The following is a 27401-nucleotide window of genomic DNA, read 5'->3' as shown; positions in this document are numbered from 1 at the left end:
TGTAACCCGGATAAAAAGAACAAAGAACACTACAGCGTAGGAACAGGCCCTTCAGCCCACCAAGTCAGTGCCGACACAGAAGCCTCTTTAATTCAATATTTTTTTGCCTCTACATGGTCCATGTCCCTCTATTCCCTGCCTATTCATGTATCTATCCAGATAGTACAGACTCAATGGGCCAAATGGCCTCCTTCTATATTGTACGGATTTTACGAATCCGCTTCCACCACCTCTTCAGGCAGCATGTTCCAGGCATTCACCACCTTCTGTGTCAAAAACTTGCCCCTTACATCTCTTTTAAACTCTCACTTTCAACCTATGCCCCCGAGTAATTGACCCCTCGACCCTGGGAAAAAGACTCTGACTATCCAAGCCTGTCATAATCTTGTAAACTTCCATCAGGTCCCCCCTCATCCTCCGACACTCCATTGTAAACAATCCAAGTTTGTTCAACCTTTCTTCATAACCCATATCCTCCAAACCAGGCAACATCCTGGTAAATCTCTTTGCACCCACATCCTTCCAGTAATATGGCGACCAAAATTGTACACAATACTCCAAATACGACCTAACCAAAATTTTTTCTAGTTGCAACATGATTTTCCAATTTCTATACTGAATGTCCCAACCGAAGAAGACCAGCATGCCATTTGCCTTCTTGACCACCTTGTCCACCTGAGTTGCCATCTTCAGGGAACTGTGGATCTGCGCACCTAGATCCCTCTGTATGCTAACATTTCTAAGGGCTTCACCATTTACTGTATACTTTTCTCCTGCATGGGACCTTCCAAATCACATCACCCCACATTTGTCCAAGTTAAATGCCACCTGCTGTCTTTTGGCCCAGGTCTCCTGCTGATTTATATCCTGCTGCATCTCTGACAAGCCTCCTCACTATCCTACAATTTTAACGCTTCTGCAAAAAAAAGGCTGTGAAAAGTAGGCATTTGCTTTTTCTAAAAAGGAATCCCCACACTTTAAACATTTCCTCCTACCCTGAACTTCTCTCACATCATACGCCCCATCTCCACCACTCCACTGAGAAGCTAAATCACTCCCACCCACCCCAACCCATATTCAGAAAGATCTTTTCCCCTGTACCCTCCCATAAGGAGCTAAGCCCCAACACACTCTGCGTAGGATCTAAATCCACCATCCCACCCTCCAGTTCCCCCCCAACACCTCCCCAATGGTCAGCAGCTGAAACTGCCCAACCCCCCAAGTACTTGCATGATACCGGTGTGGGTTGACATTAGTGCAGGTTGGTATCGATGTGGGTTGATATTGGCGTGGGCTGATATTGGTGTGGGCTGATATTGGTATGGGTTGATATCGATGTGGGTGGAAATTGGCATGGGCTGATATCAGTGTGGGTTGATAGTAGTGTGGGTTGATATTGGAATGGGTTGGTATCGGCATGGGCTATCGGTGCTGTTTGATATTTGTGTGGGTTGATATCGATGTGGGTGGATATTGGTGTGGGTTCATATTGGCATAGGTTGATATTGGCGTGAGTTGATACACTGTATGTTGATATTGGCATGGGCTGATAGTGGCGTGGGTTGATACCGATGAGGATTGATATCAGTGCGGGTTGATATCAGTGTGAGTTGCCAACCTGTTTTCAGAAGGTATATTGGTCAATAAAGGAGACAGTATTCTTCCAGCTTCACAAACTTTTTATTTTCTAACTTATATTAGCCAAGGTTCTTGAACCTCAGGGAAACCCAGCAGGTAAAAGAAAGCTATAATTTCCTCTCTTCGAAATAGCTGTTAGTGTCCAGTTTCAGTAGAAATCATCAACCTGTCAGAAATCAAGAAAGCTGAATGTTGTGAGCACTCAGCAGGTCAGGTAGTCTCTGTGGTGAACACTGAGCCAACATTTCAGGCCAGCGACCAAATCCATTGTTAATTCTGGCTGGAGTTTTCCAGCCATTCATTCCAGTGGGATGGTGTACCTCTGCCATGGGTTTCCCGGTGATGTGGGGCGCGTTCAAAAGGAAACTCCATTGACCACAGCTACAGCAGAAAATCCCACTGCTGGCCAATGGTGGGTTACCTCTGCTGTCGCAGAATACGCACGGGTTTTTACAACTTCATTTGTGAGACACGGACGCCATTGGCTCGTCAGCATTTATTGCCCATCCCTAGTTGCCCTTGAGAGGGTGATGGTGAGCTGCTGCATTGAATCATTGTAGTCCATGTGCTGTGGGTTGACCCAGGATGCCATTGGGGCGGGAATTCCAGGATTTTGACCCAGTGACTGTGAAGGAATGGCAATATGTTTTCAAGTCAGGATGGTGAGTGGCTTGGAGGGGAAACTTGCAGGTGGTGGTGTTCCCATGTATCTTATGCCCTTGTTCTTCTAGGTGGAAGTGATCATGAGTTTGGAAGGTGCTGTCTAAGGATCTTTGATGAATTGCTGCAATGCATCTTGTAGATACGATACACTGCTGCTACTCATTGCAGGGTCGGGCATATTTGCAGTTATTGTGGAACCGAGTAGTGAGCGCATGACTAAGACCTAGGGTCCGTTGAGTGTTGGACTGAGCCGTGTGTGTCATGGCAACAGCTCCGAACAGGAGGAGAAATTTCTTCACCCAGAGTGTGGTGAATGTGTGGATTTCACTTCCACAGAAAATAGTTGAGATGAAAACGTGTGATTTCAAGAAATTAGATATAGCTCATGGGGCTAAAGGGATATGGGGGTAAGAGACATTGAATTTGATGATCAGCCATGATCATAATGAAGGGTGGAACAGACTCAAAGGGCTGAATGGCCTCCTCCTACTTCTAGTTTCTATGTACCCTTTACTATACACTTGTAAACAGTTCTAAGAGTCAACAGAGACTTTATAACCTATATATGACTACGAAGACTTCTTCAGACCTACTGAACCGTAACGGCAATCCCAACCCAGTGTTTCTCTCTCCACAGGTGCCACCTGACCTGATGAGCTTTCCCAGCATTTTCTGTTTTTACTTCCGATTTCCTGCATCTGCAATATTTTGCTTCTGTTTTTTCTGGTGGGGTGTCCACCATATTGGGAGTAGGTTAGAAAATTCCTCAAAAGTCAACATTATATCTTCAGCGTAACATTGATTTCCACACCAATGGCGAGGGGAAGGAAAAGAGAAATCAAAATTACTTGGAAGTTGTACACTTTATTTCATGATGATTGGACAACGGACACGAGTAATAAAGTTAGTAATGGTTACATCATGCTGATCATATACTGTGCACTGTCCTTACAGATTAATTACAGCAGTTTACAATGCTCATGTACCTGAAAATACACTGTATGGAAACACATAAATAAAACCAGCATTTCTTTTCTTTAAAAAAAAGGGCTTGAATATTTTTACACTAGAGTTAAAACACCAGCAGTAAAACATCAAATAAAAATAAGTGCACAACACAAGGTGTGCGTGGCGAGGTTCACCACAAGATTGGTGAATTGGCATTTAAGGCATTTCTAAAGCCCCCCCCCCCCCTTTTCTCATAGACATTTTTGAAGACAAGACACGGCGTTTGGAATGTTTCTCCTTAACGTTCTACTTCTTCAATTCCCAATGTTGGAATAAAAAAAGAAACGCACAAGCTCATTTTGATGTCCTCCCCACCCCACCCCCTTCGAGTTGTCTGCTTGCCCTCAGTGGAATGTCGGCTCAACAATGCATCAGGGCCACGAGGGTAACAGGCCACATTCCTCGCCAGTCATTGCAGAGGCCAGGGAGATCACATTGAAAAAGAGTTTTTAAAAACAAAATCGGACAGCGACATTGAGGAACGAGACGTGACCTAATCTCAGTGACGGTGCCTGAAACCACAATAACTGCAAAAGTCCAAGTACTGGCCTAAAGGATGGCAGTATTCACACAGTGCCAGTGAGCACACGTCATCTTTTCCCATGATCTAGTTGTCCTTTCACAGAACAATGAAACAGCATCCCGACAGCAGCACTGTTCATTGTAAAAGCCTCCCCACATGATCTCCATGGCACGTAAGCAGAAAAATGCTGGAAAACCCCAGCCCGTCTGACAGCATCTGTGGAGGGAGACTACAGGCAACGTTTCGAGTCTGGATGACCCTTTGTGATGACGAAGGGTCATCCAGACTCGAAACGTTGCCTCTATTCTCTCTCTCTCGCTCACAGATGCCGTCAGACCTGCCGAGACTTTCCAGCGTCCGCAGTAACTTGCTTTTATCTTAGTTTTAACTCTCTCCACGGCAGTCACCTCTATTTTCCCACCTTGCAATGACTTTACTTTGATGCATGGGCACCTTCCAGCTCGTGGTGCTGCACTCTTTCCAATCCTAACTGCATTCTTACAGGTTACCCACAACCCACCCCCCACCCCACCCCTCACAGGTTTATACAATGATATGTACTTGAATGTTATACAATATAAAGAAATTCCGTGAATACACATTAGTTGTTAAGGCTGAATTTAAAAAAAAAACCTTCTATGGAAATTTTTAAAAAAATCAAGGTGATAGGGTCAGAAATAAAATAACCTGACACCACTGAGTGGTGCCGATGACAAAATATCACAATCTGAATCAATGCACATCGCAGAGTCCAAATTTTACAGCAGTCTAGACAGATTCATGGCCACTCATGCCACTCGCAAAATCCTTGGCACATTTCGTAGTTTGCGAAAGCAAAGCTCGTTTTCTGCAAATCTTTCCCGACAGCCTGTTGTAAATCTAAATGACCCATTGGGTATCAACTTTACAGCAGTAAGCTCCCGACCTGTGCCCACGTGCTTTCCATTGGTCATGTCTGCGGGTGGACTACATTACAGCAAGCAGCGGCTAAGGGGGAAAATTATATTACGGGGACTGGCTCAGTAGCATGCCACATGTGATACAAAGCTCTTTGCTTTTTTCCTTTGAATATCAGGATGTCAGTCTTTATCCATTAATCGTTAAATTGTAGGCAGATTTTTCTTTCCCAATCCAAGACCCTTAGAAAAAAAAACGGACCACCAGCAGGCCACATGCAACCTCACAAGTGTTAAGTGAAAGGTATCAGTTACATATATCGGTCCATGCTACTACATACACTATACACAGTGGGCAACAAAAGAGGAAGGTTATTTCTGCAGGTGGTAAGGTAGAACAGCTACACAGTTTGACTCTTTACATAGACAAATGTGGACAAAAGGAATAGCAAATTCAATAAACTATATCAGTTTGATTCCACGTTGGGTTTCAAGTATTTGTTAACGAAATGCGGTGAAAATTTCCTTCTGCAGGATCTCAGCCTGTGACTTATCTCTTTTGCACAGGTTGAAGGAACACTATTTTGAAAAAAAAACAAAGATTTCTCTGGATGGGAGGGAGCGAGAAAGAGGAACAAGCCACTTCGATAGTATGGGGAAAAGAAATTAATTGTTAAATATTGCATTAATAGACCTTATCTAAACGATGTTCTTTTTCCTCTTGGAGCTACAGAATGATCAAAGGCTTTGTTTAATTTTCTTTTGATCTTAAAACCAAACTCTGATGATTGAAAAGTAAGTGTGTTAATGAGATTGCGCTGTTTGAAAAATTAAAAAGTAACTTAAAAGAAGAACTATGTGAAAAATCCAGAGTAATTTGAAAGTGTGCTACTTTGATTTTGGAAAATTGGAAGTAGATGTATTAAAAAAAAGGAGACAAAGATATCTATTCTACAACTAGCTGTATTTTGCCGAATGTTTTCTCATTCTACATGACAGGGACTCAACATTTTCTCACATCGTGTTTGGTACTGCAGTATATTTAATCCTTGGAAAGGGTCACAGAATCAAACATTATTAAAAGCGTAGGAACAAAGAAAGTGGAGCTTCATTGCGTCCGACAATTTGATGTAAAGGATCAAATCTGAGTAAGGATGGTTAGTCATATTTAGTCTGCAGGTTGCAAATACTAAAGCATTTATAGAATCCTACGACGCAGAAGGAGGCCATTTGGCCCATCGAATCTGCACCGACCACAATTCCACCCAGGCCTCTTCCGGTTGTCACGAATGAGAAGAGCCTAACCACAAGTTATTTAGATTGTGAAGCAAAATGATTTAAAAGAAGGCAGCAGGTAACACCAGCACCAAATTTCACAGCTTCAAGTATGACTGAACTGACTGTGTACAGTGTAATTGTAGCGTAGGACAATTTGATCGTTTGGTTCGCTTGTGAGATCAGCTTGATATACTGCAACAAAACATTTTCAATATAAAAAGCAATAAAAGTATACAAAAATAGAAAATAATTACAGCAATAGGCATGGCCTGTTCATTATTTGGCTGGACAATGTAATATAGTGGGATTATTCAAGGCGTCTTCCACCAGCTTAAGTTCCTGACGATCGATGATTACATCCTTTATGCAGCCAATGAACCCAGTGCTGTAGGCTTTTGGCAGTCTATTTCCAAGTGCTAGTTTCTCGATTCCACCTGAGACGGGGGGAGGGGGAATAAAACAAAAGGAGGGACAATTATCTGTAAGGGTTATAAAAGTAAAAAGCTTTGCACGGTTACGAATTGCCATTCCAAGCACTTTTGCCTGAGGCAGAAGCCACTCGATTGATGGGAATATTGCATCTCGGGCCAAGGAACGCTCGGTACTAATGACACAGATCAATACAGTTGAATTCCGATTAATGTATAATGACATAATCAGTATGTTAAAGTGGATTTTTTTTTAAAAAGCACACCACACACACACACACACACATCTACTTTGGAATCCATAACAAATCGTTTTGTTCAGCACATTTACAGCAACAATTGTCAACTGTACTTTGAAATTGGCAGATCTTCAATCCAAATCAACTCTTTACACAGGAAGCTTCACACAGCCATTAAGAAAGGAAATCTGAGTCAGTGTTACAGAAAGTATTAAGAAGTGTTTACGTGGACAGTCTTCAAAGAGAAATTCGACGGTACGTTGCAAAGATTGATTGCGTTTGCACTTATTTAATTCTCTCTCATCCAAGTGGAAAGTTAAGCGTTTAACACAAAAGCGGTCTTTTATGCAGAACCAATAAAGTCAGTACAAATTAATTGCAGAGCATAAGCAAACCAGGCCCTCCCCAACCCCCAAGCAGCCTGTTCCATGACATCACACTCACACTTGTTTAAAGTTTATTTATTAGTCACAAGGAGGTTTACATTAACACTGCATTGGCATTCCTGTGAAAATCCCCGAGTGGCCACATTCCGGTATCTGTTTGGGTACACTGAGGGAGAATTAGGTTGATTGGCCATGCTAAATTACTCCTTAGAGTCAGGGGGATTAGCTAGGGTAAATACATGTGGTTATGGGGATAGGGTCTGGGTGGGATTGTGGTTGATGCAGACTCTAAGGCTAAATGGCCTCTTTCTGCATTGTAGGATTCTATAATTCTAATTTAGCATGGTCAAAGCACCTAACCAGCACGTCTTTCGGACTTGCTTCTGAAGCCTCGAGTGTACAAACCTGTTAACCTGCTCACATAACGCAAGTGTTCTGACAAAACTTGCCCTGTGCTTCTCCTTTTGAAATTCAGGACCGTTATCCCAGCTACCACCTATCTCAAAAAACAGTAGCCTGGCATCTCCCGGTGAATTGGAAAGTTTACTTGATGATTAGCAGAGTAAGGAAGGCCAGGTTCTTTCTTCTAACCAGTTTAGAAAATTGTACAACCCGTGGGATGCAAGATGATGTCTGGAATGGTAGTTAAGCCAGACGTCAAACTCATAGATGAAGCTCTTGGAATGATGGCGAATCACCTGAAGCTGAATCCTGTCAGCCAGGCCAGGAAGACGACAGTGATGGGCAGAAGGGTCTGCCCGATGGCTGGGCGAGAGATCAGGTTCCTCACCTCCAGAGCAGAACCCTCCACCATTGTTATGTATGCGGGGCGTAGCCCCTTTAAAAGGACAGGTCGGGTGACTCTGGGCATGGGGTGACCTGTCTGGGAAACCACCCCTACAGCCCCTCGAGGGCTAGAGTGCGAGGAGTACAGTTCTATTATAAACCTTATTGTTCCGGTGGTTAGCCTTTCTGTGTGACTTCTTTGGAGGTACCCCATTACACAAACTCCATTCTCATTGCCAATGTTAAGTCTGAGACTACCGGGGAGGTAGCGCCAAAGAATTCACACAGAAAGGCAAGCCACGGGAACAGTGTGGTTTATTATGGAACTGTACTCCTTGTATTCCAGCCCTCGAGTGGCTATAGGGGCAGTTTCCTGGGCAGGTCACCCCACACAACGAGTCACCTTAAAGGGGCTAGGGCCTGCATACATTACACTCATTTTACAACAATTAACGGAAAGGGTTGGGTGGGAGGCTAAAAAAATAAACAAACTGCAACAGCCTGTCATATTTAAATGTAAATTTTAAACAATAAGCTGGTGCATGGGGGAGGGGGTCGAGGGAAGTGGGTAGGAACCAGGCTGAAGCAGGGTGGAGGGGGGAGGGGTCCAGGCCTCAGCCCCGCACTATCAGGCCATGCAGATCTTCGATTCCACCCCTGGTCTGAGTGAACTGATCTTAGGTGAATAGCTGTGATGGGACAAGTTGGCTTCCAGCTGATTGCTTTAGTTCAGGCTGACTGTCTTGCCATCTGTGTACTTAGGATGTTCTGATTGGGATTACAAGCACCATCCATGGTCTTTCCAACTTACCGAGCCAGAGCGCTCCGTCGGTATCCAGCTGTGTGGCACCAAAAGGGGAAGACCCAGTTACTGGCGCTTCATTGCCCACCTGGAGAGTCCCGTATCTGTGTTTTCTGTTGGATAACCAGAAGAGAAAAAGCACTAATTTTAGTAAACTGGAATGTCAACAAAGAATACTCATGATACACTACTGGTCTAATCGAGAGTACATGAATGGGCTATTCCTTGGAAGGTAAAGTCATAGAATCCCTACAGTGCAGGAGAAGGCCATTCAGCCCATCAAGTCTGCACCGACCACAGACCTATCCAGATTCTATGACGATAACCCCATGCATTTATCCTAGCTAGTCCCTCTGACACTAAGAGGCAATTTAGCATGGCCAATCCACCTAACCTGCACATCTTTGGAGTGTAGGAGGAAACCAGAGCACCTGGTGGAAACCCACGCAGACATGGGGAGAACGTGAAAACTCCACACAGGCAGTGACCCAAGCCAGGAATCAAACTGCCGGGGGCGCTGTGAGGCAGCGGTGCTAATCACCGTGCCACCATGCCGCCCATCTGGATGTATTAAGCATTCAACCACTAGAGTTATCACCAGCAATCTTTACGCGTTTGTCTACTCTCCCACTTGGATGTTCACTTTCCCCAACGTACAATTAAGTCACAATTTAAGTCGAAGCCAATATTTACCTGTTAGCTTTAATCCTAACCCACTGATTTGTGTTGACTGGAATTGTAGACCGGAGTATGACCGGCTTAGATCCAAGGTCATAGGTCATCTGCACATGCCCATCAACTACAGCCAGTGCAATGTAGTCGGACCGCTCGGCAATTTTCCCACTCCACAGAATCAGTCCTTGCGTTGCTTCAGTTTTGATGCTCAGTTCAAAGTAATTAACTTGTATCGCTTTTTCACTAAACACAAGAAACAAAAATCTGTTAAGAATAGGCCCAAAAATTTCAAATCTCGCCAACACGGTGGAAACACGTTGGCCGTGCTAAATATTCACTGCAATGTATCACTGTTAGGGTCCACTAACTCCTCTGTCACTGCAGCTCAGTGTAAATGATCAATTCTCAATTTACATTAATAATTTCCAAGGATGTCTCTTCCCTTACACCCAGTGACGTAGATTTGTGGCTTTTGGAGCTGCTGAGATGGAATAAATCTGGTGAGTTTTAGGCAGATTCAAAGAAGCTTTGTTCTTCATCTGTTGTGCTCAGCACTGGTTGAGTTTCAGTTTATTTATTAGTGTCCTACTCATCACATTCCAGTGTTGTTCGGGTACACTAAGGGAGAATTTAGCATGGCCAATGCACCTAACCAGCAAGTCTTTTGGACTGTGGGAGGAAACCGGAGCACCCAGTGAAAAGACGAGGAGAGAACATGCAGACTTCGCACAGAGTGACCCAAGGCTGGGAATCAAACTTGGTTCCTTGGCGCTGTGAGGCAGCAGCGCTAACCACTGTGCCACCGTGCAATGTCTTTGAGTGCAGATTTGAACAGGTCTACACGACATACAGGTGATAAGAAGAGAATGCTGTGTACCTGCAAAGTCTAAAGGGATGGTCCAATTAAAAAGATCTGCTACAATAGGGCAACATCAGTCCAGATGTCTTTTCCCATGGCTGGGGGAATCAGGGGATCAGGAGGGCACTGACAGAAACGAAGGCAAGTGATGCAGGACTCTGCAACGCATGATGAAGCAGCCTCACATCCAACCTCCTGTCTGACGGCTGATGAAGTGGAGATACCCGCTGTGAGAGACAGTTGTGATCCCTCAGCGCCAATGCACCGTATCCGCCGATCATCACTGAAGCACGTTAAACCATCAGGAGGTTAAACCAAAGTGCAGGGTTCAGCTAATCATTAACATCGCTGGATGTGCAAACCATACGCTGCGTGATAGGTACAGGTCTTCTCACAACAAGTAGCACAAACTCTGCTTCTGCATCTTTCTTAAGTCAGATCTTCAGAAAAATGCACCCTGTGCCATTGCCAAAATCTGCTCCAGAAAAATTGGGATCCCAGTCAGGCAATATACCATCTATTAGTCACCAGGTCACGCTGCCTTTAATGTAGTGCTATTAAAACCTTGACAGTCTCTGATTGGGAAGCATCATATTATGGTTAGGTTGGTATTGAATACTGGTATCATGCCATTGGATTCAATGTCACATTAGCACCAATTGCCTGTCATAGAGGACATAGAGAATCTCCAGCGCATTCAGAGTTCCACAAGTCTTTTGCTTCTTTCAAGCATGTCAGACAGGGGATTTCCCAATGGAAAACCCACTGGTGTCAATAACAGGATGAGACTGAAACGCTATTGAAACTTGGCAAAGGTTCGTGACAACTCAGCTGCCTAAGAAAAATATCTTAGAAGTGACAAAAATATGCCTACCTTAATATTTCTGTGTACTTTCCCTAATCTTACCGCATTCCTGGATAACTTTTTCCAAATGTTGAATATCCTCTACATTAAAATGACAGGAAATGGCATACCAAAATATTAAATAATCTGTTTAGCTGGGTGCTGACGCTGTCATTGGAAAATGCAACGGTGTTTAAACAAATAGATAGAGCTTTGGCAAAAAGTGGGGTTTTCACCCATTTTCTGCCCTTGAGCTTTTGAATACAATCTGACTTCCGGGTGACTTTCTGTCTGAAAATACAGGCTGGGCTAGTGAGCGTGAGAGGGTTAATAGACCACACTGGTTACCCGCAGCGCCACAAACACAACGTCCAGAGATACAGAACATTGAACAACCAAATAGCATCAAATACACCATCAATGGGCCTTTAGGTTAAAGAAACTGAGAGCAAAGTATTGTACAGGCTGATAGAGCTATACATAATCGATCTTGATATGGGTTTAAATGTCATAGATTCAAAATTTGAGCCAAATAAGTGTGTATATCAGAATCCCAGTAATCTGATTTTAAGATTCATGTCACTACTCAGAGTTTAGAATTGCAATGTCACTGTCATATGAGGAGAGGCTAAGTCGGTTAGGATTATATTCATTGGAGTTTATACAAGTGAGAGGCGATCGCATAGAAACTTATAAAGTTCTAACAGGATTAGATAGGGTAGATTTATAAAGAATTCCCAATGGTGGAGGAGTCCAGAACTAGGGTCATAGTTTGAGGATGAAGGGTGAACCTTTTTAGACTGAGGTGAGGAGAAATTTCTCTGCTCAGAGGGTGGTGAAAATGTGGAATTCACTATCACAGAAAGTAGTTAAGGCTAAAACGTGTGATTTCAAGAAGAAATTGGATATAGCACTTAGGGGCTGAAGGGATCAAGGAATATGGGGGGAAGGAGGGGGTCAGAATATTGAATACAATGATCAGCCATGTTCAGAATGAATGGTGAAGCAGGCTCGATGGGCTGAATGGCCCATTCCTACTTCTATTTTCTATATTTTCTGTAAAAAATATAAAGAATGAAGTCTCTTACTGTAAGATCCAGCATGCATTTGATCAGTCAGTCAGGGAGATGTACACCCTGTTGTCTATTTGGGGAAGTTTACTCATCCAGGGTGCATCAGGCTGCAGGCTGGCTTACTTGACAGGAGACTATAAAATCAGACCTGAAAGCTGTGTTTCATCCAATAAAATCCACTTTTGGGATTATAGTTGCAGTTCACTGCTAAATGGCCAATGGGAACAGGGAGACAGAGAATCACAGAATCCCTACAGTGCAGAAGGAGGCCATTTGGCCCAACGAGCCTGCACCGACTACAATCCCACCCAGGCCCTATCCCTGTAACCGCACAACATCAATTTAGCATTGCCTATCCACCTAAACTGCACATTTTTGGAGCGCAGGAGGAAACCAGAGCGTCCGGAGGAAATGTGCAAATTCCACACAGTCACTCTAAATACTTGAAGTTTCAAAAAAATACAAGGGAAGAGTTAAAATGGATAAAATTGACCAGAATGTATGTTAGGTAGAGATAGGAAAAGGGACAGCCGAATGTTGGCTTGGAATGGTGATTAGGGGTGATATTAGTGCTTCTGAGAAGGGTTGTGACAAACATAGGTGAGGAACTCAATCTGAAGGATGCAGGTAGTAAACTATGTGTTGTTTCTGAATTCTGGGGATGGTGAGGTTGATGGAAACGGTCTAGGCTAGAACAATTTAGTTTATGTTTCTGATAAGGAACGAAATATTGAGACAGATCAGAGGAGGCAGAAAGAGAGAGCCCGATTAATGACGCCAAATTTTAGAACATAGAACAGTACAGGCCCTTCGGCCCTCGATGTTGTGCTGAGCTATGTCTGAACGCAAGATCAAGCTATCCCACTCCCCATCATTCTGGTGTGTTCCATGTGCCTATCCAATAACCCCTTGAAAGTTCCTAAAGTGTCCGACCCCACTATCACAGCAGGCAGTGCATTCCACACCCCATCCATTCTCTGAGTAAAGAATGTACCTCGGACATCCCTCCTATATCTCCCACCATGAACCTTATAGTTATGCCCCCTAGTAACAGCTACATCTACCCGAGGAAATAGACTCTGAACATCCACTCTCTCTATCCCCTTCATTATCTTATAAACCTCTATTAAGTCGCCCCTCATCCTCCTCCGCTCTAAAGAGAAAAGCTCCAGCTCCCTCAACCTTTCCTCATAAGACCTATCCTCCAAACCAGGCAGCATCCTGGTAAATCTCCTCTGCACTCTCTCCAATGCTTCCACATCCTTCTTATAGTGAGGTGACCAGAACTGCACACAATATTCCAAATGTGGTCTCACCAACGTCCGGTATAGTTGCAGCATAACCCCGTGGCTCTTAAACTCAAATCCCCTGTTAATAAATGCTAACACACTATGAGCCTTCTTCACAGCTCTATCCACATGAGTGGCAACCTTCAGAGATCTGTGGATATGAACGCCAAATCTCTCTGTTCCTCCACATTCCTCAGTACCCTGCCGTTGACCCTGTAATCTGCATTCAAGTTTGTCCTACATAAATGAACCATCTCGCACTTATCAGGGTTGAACTCCAACTGCCACTTTTCAGCCCAGCTCTGCATTCTATCAATGTCTCTTTGCAGCCTATAAGAGCCCTCCACCTCATACACTACTCCACCAACCTTGGTGTCATCAGCAAATTTATTAACCCACCCTTTAGCCCCCTCTTGTAAGTCATTGATAAAAATCACTGACCCCTGTGGTACACTGCTGGTAACTGGCCTCCAGTCTGAAAATTTTCTCTCCATCACCATCCTCTGTCTTCTATGAGATAACCAGTTACTTATCCAATCGGTCAAATTTCCTTCTATCCCCAACTTCCTTACTTCCTTCATGAGCCTACCATGGGGAATCTTATTTAAAATCCATGTATATGACATCAACTGCTTTACCTTTGTCCACACACTTAGTTACTTCCTCAAAGAATTCAATCAAATTTGTGAGGCAGGACTTCCCCTCACTATCCCGGATTAAACTGAATCTTTCCAAATGGTCATAAATACTATCTCTCAGGACCCTTTCCATTAACTTACCGACCACCAAAGTAAGGCTAACTGGCCTATAATTACCAGGGTCATTCCTATTTACTTTCTTGAAAAGAAGAACAACATTTGCCACTCTCCAGTCCTCTGGCACTATCCCTGTGGACAATGAGGACACAAAGATCAAAGCTAAAGGCTCCGCAATCTCATCCCTTGCCGCCCAAAGTATCCTAGGATGTATCCCATCTGGCCCAGGGGACTTATACATCCTCAGGTTTTTCAAAATTACTAATACATCTTCCCTCCGAATATCTACCTTCTCCATCCTATCAGCCTCTATCACACACTCATCCTCAAAAACATGGCCCCTCTCCTTAGTGAACACTGAAGAAAAGTATTCATTCAACGCCTCACTTTTCTCTTCTGATTCCATGCACAAATTCCCACTACTATCCGTGACTGGCCCTAACCTCACCTTGGTCATTCTTTTATTTCGCACATAAGAGTAAAAAGCCTTGGGGCTTTATCTGACCCACCAAGGACTTTTCATGCCCCTTCCTAGCTCTCCTAAGCCCTTTTTTTAACTCGTTCCAAGCTTCCTTGTAACCCTCAAGCGACCCAACTGAACCTTGTTTTCTCATCCTTACATACGCTTCCTTTTCCTCTTGACAAGACATTCAATCTCCTTTGTGAATCATGGTTCCCTCATTCGGCCATTTCCTTCCTGCCTGACAGGGACATACCTATCAAGGACACGCGTATTTGTTCCTTTTCATTTGTGCCCATACCTGACAGTTCCTGTTCCCATCTTATGCCTAAATTATTTCACCAGAAGCAGCAGAGGGAGCTGAACATGTAATAGTTATGAAAAGAGACGTGGAGAAATATTTTCAAGGAAAGAATGAAATGTATCAGGACCAAACTGGCACAAGTAGAATTGGCTAAATGACCTGGTCTGTGCTGTAAAATAGTATAATTATGAAACGCACTGCAGCCTTGTAGACCATAAGACATAGGAGCAGGATTAGTCCACTCTGCCACTCAATCGTGGCTGATGTTTTTCTCATCCCCATTCTCCTACCTTTTCCTCATAACCCCTGATCCCCTTATTAATCGAGAACCTATCTACCTCTGTCTTAAAGACACTCAATGACCTGACCTCCACAGCCTTCTGCAGCAAAGAGTTCCACAGATTCCCCACTCTCTGGCTGAAGAAATTCCTCTTCATCTCTGTTTTAAAGGATCGTCCCTTTAGTCTGAGCTTGTGCCCTCTGGTTCTAGTTTTTCCTACTAGTGGAAACATCCTCTCCACATCCACTCTATCCAGGCCTCGCAGTATCCTGTAAGTTTCAATAAGATCCCCCCTCATCCTTCTAAACTCCGACATTAGCCATTTCAGTTTGTGAAGGTCAGCGTCTCAAGGCATTATCTAAACATAAGAGCATTTAATCATCTATACAGAAGCTTGCTGTATCATCCAAGTGTCAGTAATCAATCCTAACAAATATATAATATAGTAGCCTATAGTGCAGGAGGAGGCCATTCAGCCCATCGAGTCTGCACTGACTCTCTGGCAGAGTAGGTTACCCAGACCCTCTCCCTGTCCTGTCCCTGTAATCCCACACATTTACCCTGGCTGATCCATCTCACTGATACATCTTGGGACACGAAAGAGCAATTTAATATGGCTAATCCCCCTCACCGGCACATCTTTCGAGCATGGGAGGAAACCCACATGAGGAGAATGTGCAAATTCCACAGAGTCGCCCAAGGCCAGAATCGAACTCAAGTCTCTGGTGCTAGGAGGCAGCAGTGCTAACCACTGTGCCACCCATATAATAAATGTTGCTTTCTTCCTCCCTTTTGGGAAGGGTTTGCGATTGGCATGTGTGGGAGGGGAGGAGAAGGAGGAGGACGAAGAGTTTTGCGCTGAAAAAAGATTTGCATTTACCGAGCAGCTTTGGTGTCCTCTGCAACACCCCCAATGCTTCATAGTCAATGTGGTGCTTTTGAAGTGTAACCACTGTTGTAACACCAGCAAAGGTTGGGTCAGGCAAATCTTGATTATCGCTTAAGAGCGTGACAGATTCCTAAGCCAGGTGGTAATTGTGTGGCTACCTTAGTGAGTTCATTGAATGGTAGAGATTTATGCGTGCAAATCCAATCAGCTGGAAAAATACAATTGTACAGCAGATTCACATCAGCTCTCAGTTTCTTCTTAATTAGACCCAAGACATCATGATGAAAGCCACGACACACAGGAGGACAGCCACAGACTAAAGCAGTGAATGCAAGCATGGTGAAGACTCACCTTTGTTCTGAAGGATAGTCCAAGAACTCAGGACTTAGGTGGGGGAGGCAGAAAGAAAAATGCATGCATGCAGTAAGTAGCAGTGAAGATTGTTTAATTGCTGAATTATTAAGGGAAAGCACAATCAGTAAAAAGCCAAGTTTTACCCAAAATTAATCAATTCTAAGTACATTCTAAGTTAAAAATCAGAAAGCACCAAGAATGGAAACAGTGGAACGTTTTTTTTAAGTTAACATAGTTAAGATAGAAAGTTGACCTTCGTTCTACAAACCGAAAGTAAAATTCAGGAAATACTAACGTAGGTAAGAAAGATAAAGCTCAAGAACATTTACAGCAAAGCGTTGGAGCAACAACACAGCGTATCGTTGATTGGTAAGAGGATTCACTTGACCCCCGAACTCCAACAACGGACTGCTTACAATAGCATTAAAGGAGGTGTGGGAGTAACTGCCAACCTCTCTCAGCTACAGATGGTGTTTGCAGACCCATGGAAAGAAAATTACAGCCAAGAGAGGGAAAGGAAATTTATTGACAATTTTTTTTAAAAAAGCCACAAAAACTCTTCAAAGAAAACAGTCGATTGTCATTCAAGCCACAGTCCAGTTTGACTCTGAGTTATCAATTTTCTGATCTCTGTCCTAACATAGAAAGGGATAGCAGAAATAGAACATAAGAACATAAGAAATAGGAGCAGGAGTAGGCCATCTAGCCCTTCGAGCCTGCCCCGCCATTCAATAAGATCATGGCTGATCTGTCGTGGCTCAGTTCCACTTTCCCGCCCTCTCCCCATAACCCTTAATCCCCTCTCTTATCAAAAACCCATCAACCCGCATCTTAAGAATATTTAGCGAGGCAGCCTCCACCACTTCAACGGGCAGAGAATTCCAGAGATTCACCACCCTTTGAGTGAAGAAGTTCCTCCTCAACTCCGTTCTAAACCGCCCCCCCTTTATCCTGAGGCTGTGCCCCCTAGTCCTACTGTCTTTTTTGAGCGGGAAGAGTCTCTCCACCTCTATCCTATCCATCCCATTCATCATCTTATACGTCTCAATGAGATCTCCCCTCATTCTTCTAAACTCTAACGAGTACAAGCCCAGTTTATTCAGCCTCTCCTCATAGCTCAACCCCCTCAACTCAGGTATCAGCCTAGTAAACCTCCTCTGCACTCCCTCCAAGGCCAAAATATCTTTGCGCAGGTGTGGCGCCCAAAACTGCACACAGTACTCCAGCTGCGGCCTCACCAATGCCCTATACAGCTGCAGCAAGACTCCCTACTTTTATATTCGATCCCCCTCGCTATGAAGGCCAGCATCCCATTCGCCTTCCTGACCACCTGCTGCACCTGCAAGCTGGGTTTTTGCGACTCATGCACAAGGACCCCGAGGTCCCTCTGCACCGTCGCCTGCTGCAGTTTTTCGCCACCTAAGTAATAGTCCTTCCTACCATTCTTCCTACCAAAGTGGACCACCTCACACTTGCCAACATTAAATTCCATTTGCCATTTCCTGGCCCATTCGCCCAGCCTATCTAGATCCTTCTGTAGACTCTCCACACCCTCCGCACAATTTGCCGTTCCCCCAATCTTGGTGTCATCAGCAAATTTCGACACCCTACACTCGGTTCCCTCCTCCAGATCATCTATATAAATGGTAAAAAGCTGAGGCCCCAGCACCGACCCCTGGGGCACTCCACTAGTCACCATACGCCAATCCGAATAGCACCCGTTGACCCCCACTCTCTGCCTCCTATTTGACAACCAATCCTCTATCCACGCTAACACCCTACCCCCAACTCCATGTCCCTCGACCTTCTGCAATAACCTCTTGTGAGGTACTTTGTCAAACGCCTTCTGAAAAACTAGAAAGACCACATCCACCGGCTCTCCTCTATCCACTGCCCTAGAGTAGTAATGCAAATATCACAGAACTATATAATCCCCACAGTGCAGAAGGAGGCCATTCAGCCCATCAAGTCCACAACGACTTCTCAAAAGAGCATCTTACCCAGGGTAATCCCTTTGCTCTATCCCTGTAAACCTGCACATATACCATGGCTAATCCACCTAATCTGCACATGTTTGGACACTAAGGCCATGAACAAAACTAAATACAAGGTAGCATCCTTTAATGGTTCAATTCTGAACTAGCTGATCTGGTAACTGGCCTTGAATTCCCCACACTGAAGGTGAGGTGGGGGCTTAACATAGAATCACAGAATTGTTATAGTACAGAAGGAGGCCATTTGTCCCACTGTGAATAAGTAAATCCCTGCCCCCTCCCAGTAATCCTGCACATTCTTCTTTTCCAGATAACAGTCTAATTCCCTTTTGAATGCTTCAATTAAACCTGCCTCCACTACACTCTCAGGCAGTGCATTCCAAATCCTAATTCCACAACCACTGTTTATCTGTGGCATTAGAAGAAATATACATACTCTATAGTACTTATTCAGTACCTTTGCAAACTCATGAAGAAAAATCCCATCCTAACTCAGCAGCCCTGTGAGCCACATTTTCCTGTTACCTCACATCTTCGAGGCATTGCCCATCTTCATGAACTCTTCTCTCTCTTTAACCAGGTAGCTGTTCCTGCTTTTCTTACTGAGATCTCTTTTCACCCACAACAGTTGCTCTCCATGACTTTACACTGATCTCAGTTGTAGATATTTAGCACATGAGGTCAACAAGGGAGGAAATTAAATTTAAGTTTATTTGTTAGTGTCACGAGTAGGCTTACATTTACACTGCAATGAAGTTATTGTGAAGATCCCCTAGTTGCCACACTCTGGCGCCTGTTGGGGTACACTGAGGGAAAATTTAGCATGGCCAATGCACCTCACCAGCACGTCTTTCAGATTGTGGGAGGAAACCGGAGCACGGGAGGAAACCCATGCAGACACGGGGAGAATGTGCAGGCAGTCACCCAAGTTGGGAATTGAACCCTGGTACTGTGAGGCAGCAGTGCTAACCACTGTGCCACCATGCCACACATGGGAGGGAGGAGGCACAGAAATTAAGAGGAGGGCAAAGAATTAATTATTAGGATAACCATAACTAAAGACCAGAATAAAGCTTGTTAATCAGAAATCTAAGCTAGCCTTAGATAAAATAAGCAAGAACATGTATACCTTCCCGCGTGTGTGTTTTGGCAAAAAAAAGGTAAAAATGAAATCCTGACTGATGGGAATACTTGCTGAATGCATATTTGGAAACGGCACAATAAACCATTTTGATCAGTATTTAATGATCCATCTGAGAAGGTTCGCAGTATTGTGCAGAATGACACACACACAGCACATAAATGATGTATAATTGTACAAAGTTCATAATGTGGTGATGGTGGGAGTGGACTTTGTACCAGATCAAGTTGAAGAAATTTTTTAAAAGTTTATTACATTAATGCTGCAATGAAGTTACTGCGAAAATCCTCTATTCGCCACAGTCCAGTGCCTGTTCAGGTACACTGAGGAAGAATTTAGCATGGCTAATGCACCTAATCAGCACATCTTTCGAACTGTGGGAAGAAACTGGAGCACCCAGAGGGAACCCACGCAGACACGGGGAGAATGTGCAGTCTGCACAGTCATCCAAGCTAGGAATCGAACCCGGCTCCCTAGCACTGTGAGTCACCAGTGCTAACCACTGTGCCATCCATTGTGTGATGGGAAAAATGGAATACTCTTCATTCTTACACTTAGTGATGGCATCCAACTGTCCCTGGATCAGTAGGTAGTCACAATTACGCAGTGCAAGTTTTATTTCGTCTGATGTGGTTTTGCCAGGGTTAGACTGGGGTAAGCACAGTAAGAAGTCTCACAACACCAGGTTAAAGTCCAAGAGGCTTATTTAAAGTCACAAGCTTTTGGAACGCTGCCCCTTCCTCAGGTGAGTTGAAGTTGTCAGTTGAAGCCTCAATTTTTGTCTCGCCACCAAAATAGACCCAACACTCATGTGGTGAAGGAGCAGTGCTGCAAAACCTTGTGATTCCAGATAAACCTGGTGGACTTTAACCTGGTGTTGTGAGACTTCTTACTTTGTCTGGACAAGGAGATACTTACCTCTGAGGGAAGTCCTGTAATCTGTATTTCTGTCCCACATCACTGATCATAATCTATTGTCAAAGTGAAGATAGGCAATCGTGCATCACTCATTTTTAAAAACATCATCCTCCATTCATTCTCCCTCCCAAACTGTCCTTCAGCAGCAGCTGCTGGGCCCTCGTAATAGCTGAAGTCTATGAAATGAAAGTAATCTCATAGTAATAGGTAGGGTGGTCAAGGATTTGAAGCAGTGATGGAGGATATAAAGGGCGACAATCACTGTCAGATTGCTACTCCACTCCTATATTATTTTTACACAGTGCTACAGCTCTGCATTTCTGGATTTCCAAATTAGGCCTCTTCAGAAATGTGGAGTGCACCTGTGCTCAGAGCCCTTCTCTGCTGCCTTCATTCACGCTTTGGGACGTTTAAATATTTTTTCACTGCATTTAATGAATGAGTGTGAGTGAGGTAAGTGCTAGAGTGGGCAGATGGACAGAGCGTGCAGGGGTGGACAGAGCGAGCAGGGGTGGGCAGAGTGTGCAGGGGTGGGCAGAGAGCGTGCAGGGTGGACAGAGCGAGCAGGGGTGGACAGAGCGAGCAGGGGTGGACAGAGCGTGCAGGGGTGGACAGAGCGTGCAGGGGTGGGCAGAATGCCAGCATGCGTAGGGTGGCAAGGTTAGTTCTGACAGGCCACAGGAGGGAGTTGGAAGGTCGGAAGCTGAGGGAATTGGAGGATCTGGCATGGAGTGGGAAGGTCATGGGGGCTAGAGTCTGAAGATTGGGAGGAGGGTTAGGAGGGGAGTCAAGAGTCAACACGAGAGTAGGAGAGTCTGTGGGGAAGCAGCATCTGTGGGAGGGGGTGAGTTGTATAGTTACCCAGGAGTTAGGTATGGTTTGTCCGGTCTAACAAAGACATCTATTCTCACTCCTTCCACCCAAGATCAAAGATAAATCACCATTGTGAGTTTCCACTGATCACACTCATTGGGGAAATTTCTTAAAATCAAGCCTTCTTAAGACACACGGGTAATTCAAAAACACTGAATTTACTAAGAAACTGGCCTTGAAACTAGTAAAATGTTTCTGTATAGTTTTTTCGGGTTATTTTCTATTCTTTAAAATCAAGTTATCAACATTAACTCTAATTACAATTCTTTATTTTTCTAATAAATCCAGTATTAGTTTCCTTAATAAAACATCATCTTCCTTAAATATTTGAAGGGATATTTTAGAATGCAAAAGCAAGTTCTAAAATCTTTCTGCATTGTGGAGGTTTTACATTGATCTTTAGCAGGATCTTCTCCCCCACCCCACCACCCTCCCACTCACTCCCTACCCCCTGTTTTGCAGCAGCGAAGGCGACTTGCTATTGGCCAATGGCAGTGGGGTGTCACCATCGACATCACCGGAAGATTCCACCCCCCCCACGCTCCCCCACCCAAGGAAGGGCTGGAACATTTTGGCTTTTATGTTTGATTTTCTTTACTCTCTCTCAGTGAAATGAAAATTAGTTTCAGCTTGAATGAAAATCCAAATCAAAAATACGAACGCAATTAGGATTGCTGATTGCACCAAAGTGGAAATGACCCATCAGGATTTCAAGTTCACTGGAACCATAAAGGGAACTGTCAAAACATGCCGTATAGAGGGTTGTCAAAAGAACCTGGTCAAGCCATTAAGGGATTTAAGTCTCCTGCCCTTTAAATATATGAACAAATTTTTTGCAGCGATAAAGAAAAATGTTCAGTGCTTGCTATTTCACTCTGTTCATTGACCTGAGAGTTATTGTTACAAGATTAGCAGCACATGACTGATTTCACAAATTTTCATTATCACAGTGGGATGCCTGTCATTTCACAGTTTGATTGAAAGTTCCAAGTGGTTATAAGCAATTTGAAGCGAGACTATGAATTTTAATGCCTGTTTTTGTAAGGGGTTAAATGTAGTAAATGGGTTTTTGAGTTTTTTTTCAATACCGAATTTAAAGTCAATCAAACGAAACATAGGATTTAGGAGTAGGAGTATATTTGGCATATTTGATAGTGAAAAAAACTTCCATTCAAGGAACCCAGTCAAAGGTTTTCAACCTCAAATGGTTAACCTCTTAGGAAAACAAAATAACTTCTATTCAGACTGCATATCAAGGACAGTTAGTCATTCAATAGCCACTTCAGCACTAGAACACCTGCTGAGATCATTGAACATTTTTTAAGAGCCAAGCTTTCAAAATGATATAGTGATAGCCCTTGGGAAAATGTCAACATAGACTATTTAAACGGCACAACCAGAAGGTGATTTTTCTCTTCTTAACCTATACCAAATGGCCTGTCAATTGAAGCACTCCAGCAGAGGGTTTTTAACTCTTGCTGACAGCTGAAGCCTGCTTTATAAAGAGCTGGGGATTTAAAACCCTTCAGGACATAACACTTAAATAAATAAATCTTAATTGATCGCCAAAAGCATTTATATTGACTATATCATTAATGACTTTCACATAAAGGGTTAAAGTCCCTCCAACACCCAAAATGGGACACTTTTGAACTCAGCTTTAAGTTCAAATGACCCTGCTGTGTTTGGGTTTCCCTTCTGTCTGGATTACACCCTGTTCCCTTCACCCCCTGCCACCAAGATAGAGAGGTTGGACTTCCACATTCCGCCCCTCCATTTTTAAAGGTCTAAAATATCCAGCCCATAAACACGAATCTTACACCCCAATATGACTCACTCTCCAGATACAATCTAAATTTGTTACATGAAATCTATAATAACGTTGCTGAATGTTCCTCACGGTGCGGTGGACACTAAGAAAATTTCACACACCCGCCACGGGGATTCATAAAAGGAACATTCCACTATTAAGCCGGCATCGACGGGAGAAAGTTCTGAATGTCATTCAGGTGTCTGTCCAAACGTGTTGCCTGCTGTTGGTATATACGGTGCGGTGAACTATTAGTTCCAAAATGACTAAAAGCTTTGGTGTGACTATTTGTTCTCCTTGTCCCCTGTCATCCCAGCCCCAAATGAAAATGGTTGGCACGAGATCAAAGGGAAGTATTTTTAGTTCCTTTGAATTCTTGCACTGCCAGTCCTCCTTCATGCTGCTTCACGTACTGTTTTCTGTATCTAATTCAGTGCAGTCTCTGTAAGGGTGCATTTATTTGCTGTGGGAACTTACATCTTTTTCAGATCATTATCAATATTTACGTGCACGTTCTTTTTGTCGTTTTAAAGCATTTGAATCAAAGTCACACAAGTAATTGCCTTAAAACAGTTCAGAATTTATGAGAAGTATCCTTGACAATAAACACCATTCTTAGGCTGTGAAGAGACGGAACAGCACTCAGATACGGGAGAAAGAATAAGCGGGAAATGCCATTATTATGCATGCAGGTGGCCACTGTCGGAAAGAAGGTAAGTTAATGACTCAGGTGTTTACCCTTCGCCAGAGCTATTGCAATAGAGAACATTTTAGCTTTGAGGTGAGATTGAGTAAACTAGGGTTGTTCTCCCTGGAAAAACAGAGGTTGAGGGGGCGATCTGATAGAAGTTTATAAAATTATGAATGGTTCAAAGCTTTTTCCCCAGGTCAGAAATGACAAACACAAGGGGTCACAAGTTCAAGGTAAGGGGGGGACAAGGTTCAATACAGGTATGTGGGGGACCTTTTTAACAGAGGGTGGTGGGGACCTGGAATGCATTGCCAAGCAAGGTGATTGAGGCAGACATGCTAAGATCATTTAAGACTTATCTAGATAGCCACGTGAACAGACTGGGAATTGGAGGAGACAAACGGATGGTCTAGTTAGGAACACATGATAGGTGCAGGCTTGGAGGGCCGAAGGGCCTGTTCCTGTGCTGTATTGCTCTTTGCTCTGTATACACCTGAAACATTAACTGGCCATCTCTCTTTACACTGTCCTGTTATCTATTCATGAATAAACACATGGATTAGTGAGCTAGATAGGCTCTTGATTAACAAGGGGATCAGGGGTTATGGGGAAAAGGCAGGAGAATGGGGATGAGCAAAATAGCAGCCATGATTGAATGACAGTACAGACTCGATGGGCCTAGTGGCCTAATTCTGCTCTGTCTTACGAGGAGTTGGAGTAGGCCACTCAGCCCCTCACCCTGCTCCACCATTCAAAAGGATCATGGCTGTTCAGATTATAACCTCAACCCCACATTCCTGCCTCACTCTGAGAATCTTTTATTCCCTTCTTCATCAAGAATCTATCTAGCTTGGCCTTAAAAACATTCAAAGACTCTGCTTCCACTAACTTTGGAGGAAGAAAGTTCTAAAGACTCATGAACTCTCTAGTGAGAGAAGAAAAAACTCCTCTCATCTCATCATTTGCAGCTTGGGGAGCTGATGGCCGAATGGTATTATCGCTAAGCTATTAATCGAGAAACTCAGCTAATGTTCTGGGGACCTGGGTTCGAATCCTGCCAGAACAGATGGAGGAATTTGAATTCAATAAAACAAAAATCTGAAATTAAGAATCTACTGATGACCCGTGAAGCCACTGTCGATTGTTGGGAAAAACCCATCTGGTTCACTAATGTCCCTCAGGGAAGGAGATCTGCCATCTTTACCCGGTCTGGTCTACATGTGACTCCAGAGCAACAGCAATGTGGTTGACTTTCAACTGCCCTCAGGCAACTAGGGATGGGCAATAGATGCTGGCCAGCCAGCGACGCCCATGTCTCATGAATGAATTTTTTAAAAAATGACCAGCTTTTAGATTCTGAAACCAAAGGAGAAAATCTCAATAGGACTGGCAGCATCCGTGAGGAGAGAAAAGATATGACATTTTGAGTCTGGATGACCCTTTGTCAAAGCTTTAGATTTTGCCCTTTCGGCACTTGTACTGAGATAGAATCCTATAGTGCAGAAGGAGGCCATTCGGCCCATCAAGTCTGCACCAACCACTATCCCATTCAGGCCCTATCCCCATAACCCCATGCATTTATTCTAGCTAGTTCCCTGACACTAATGGGCAATTAAGCATGACCAATCCACCTAACCCGCATATCTTTGGAACCAAGCGGTCTTCCCTTTCTTTATCCTCTATAAGGAACACAACCATGTAGCAGCATCCAAACTCTCAAAGCGAGAGACACTATTTTTCACGTCCTACTGTGAACGGCTAGTTACTTCCAGATGAATGAACTAATGACAAGCTGATATGATTCTCCCGGGCATGCGCTCATGATAAACTATATATTCTCGGAGAAAAAAAGTAATTTGTCAGCCTTGATGTTGCAGAATTTCTGCCTATTCAGCTTAAAGATGCTCATGCAACTCAAGTAATGCTTATTTTCAAACGGCCCAATGTCAGACGATGAAAAATTATTTGCAGTGTCTTTTACTGAGGTGCACACTTTGCGATTATAAATAGCTTCAGAAGGAATGAGAGCTGAAGGAAGTTTCTGAAGTTTTTAGATTGAGGGATCCTTTTATTTTTGAAAGAAATGACAAAAAAAACAAGAAAACCAGAACCCTTGTCTGTAAGGAAAGACTCAATTGCTTTGCTCCTGACACTACAGAACTGTAACAACTTCTCAAAAACAGTCCTGAGTTCAGAGTTTCTCTTTCCCTCGCCACAACCTAAAAAAGGAAAGAGATTGCCCTGGTTTCAGTTTGGGGGAGGTGAGGGACTTGTGCAAGGATAAGAACATAAGAAATAGGAGCAGGAGTAGGCCACCTAGCCCTTCGAGACTGCCCCGCCATTCAATAAGATCGTGGCTGATCTGAAGTGGATCAGTTCCATTTACCTGCCTGCTCCCCATAACCCTTAATCCCCTTGTCTATCAGAAATCTATCTACCCGTGACTTAAACATATTCAACCGGGTATTGATCAAGTATCGTGAACACATATAGAAAGGGACTATGTCCATGCAGCGGGTACTCAAGGGGTCATCCGACCGGACTGCCCGCCCTCTAGCACGGCTATACTCGCAACCATGGAGAGGGAGTATGCAGTGTCCATGGGCACTGTGAGGCTTTCTGTGTTTGTTGGGCCCCACAGGGACTGTAAAGTGACAAAGATACAACTGCCTGTCGAAGTAGTCACTTTTTGTTTATTCATTCGTGGGCGTTGCTGGCTGGCCATCATTTATCATCCATCCCTAATGAAAGTGATGATGAGCTACCTTCTTGAGCGACAGATACAGCCGAGTATCTCGCTCGTCCATTTCAGAGGGCAGTGAGAGTCTCTGGAGTCACATATAGGCCAGCCCAGGTAAGGATGGCAGACTTCCTTCCCTAAAGGACATTCGTGAACCAGATGGGTTTTCCTGACACTCGACAATCGTTTCATGGTCATCAGTAGATTCTTAAATGAGGGAACTAATATTATGGCAACACCAGAAGCATTTTGTTTTAAGCCATAAAGGATACAGGTTGTGTTTCCAGCACTGCCTTGCATTTGACTGCCGTAAGACTCCAGAAAACAACCCAGGAGTTCCAGAAATCTCTGCATAGTCTTTGAAAACATCTGCCCTCAATGACTAGAAGCTATTTAACACCATTCACTTAAGGTGCTTTGAGTTGAGGTGAGGCCTGGGCCAGTGGTTTCTAACACCCAAAGTCAAGTGTGGGCTGGATGTGAGACCCTTACATTGAGTTCTGGCATGTTTACCATCAGCTGGTGTGAGATTTGTTCAGCAGACGTCAGTCCCCCTTGATGCAATCTGAAAACAACTTTAATTATAGATAAATTGCTCGGGAAGAGGGTAACACAGGGAAAGCAGACATTGGGACGACATAAAAAATGAAAAGTAAACCACAACGCAGCTGAGTAATCTCCAACATACCTGAGGTACATTGGTTTATGCTTGATATTTCACTATCTCCCACCTCCCTTAAGGTGATTTTTGCATACATGCCACCTCTTTGCATATCTGACATCATGGCCATATAAAACAGGATGG

At 43.8% G+C, this 27401-nt stretch overlaps 1 protein-coding gene across 3 annotated transcripts in view; it reads right to left on the bottom strand.

The window, feature by feature from the left end:
* Positions 1–3145: 3145 nt before the first annotated feature.
* agrn (agrin) overlaps positions 3146–27401 on the bottom strand; it is a 546905-nt gene continuing 522649 nt past the window's right edge. For all 3 annotated transcript variants that reach the window (XM_080215414.1, XM_080215417.1, XM_080215418.1), the window contains 3 exons: positions 9341–9565; positions 8657–8760; positions 3146–6440 (listed from right to left, as the gene is read on the bottom strand). In XM_080215414.1, the coding sequence (XP_080071540.1) occupies positions 6283–6440; positions 8657–8760; positions 9341–9565 (487 nt within the window). In that variant the 3' untranslated portion in view covers positions 3146–6282. The remainder of the gene's footprint in view (positions 6441–8656; positions 8761–9340; positions 9566–27401) is intronic.

The sequence above is a fragment of the Carcharhinus amblyrhynchos genome, chromosome 30 (genome assembly GCF_965287045.1).
Source record: "Carcharhinus amblyrhynchos chromosome 30, sCarAmb.v2.hapA, whole genome shotgun sequence".
Taxonomy (NCBI): domain Eukaryota; kingdom Metazoa; phylum Chordata; class Chondrichthyes; order Carcharhiniformes; family Carcharhinidae; genus Carcharhinus; species Carcharhinus amblyrhynchos.
This window is presented reverse-complemented; position numbering and strand designations above follow the sequence as displayed.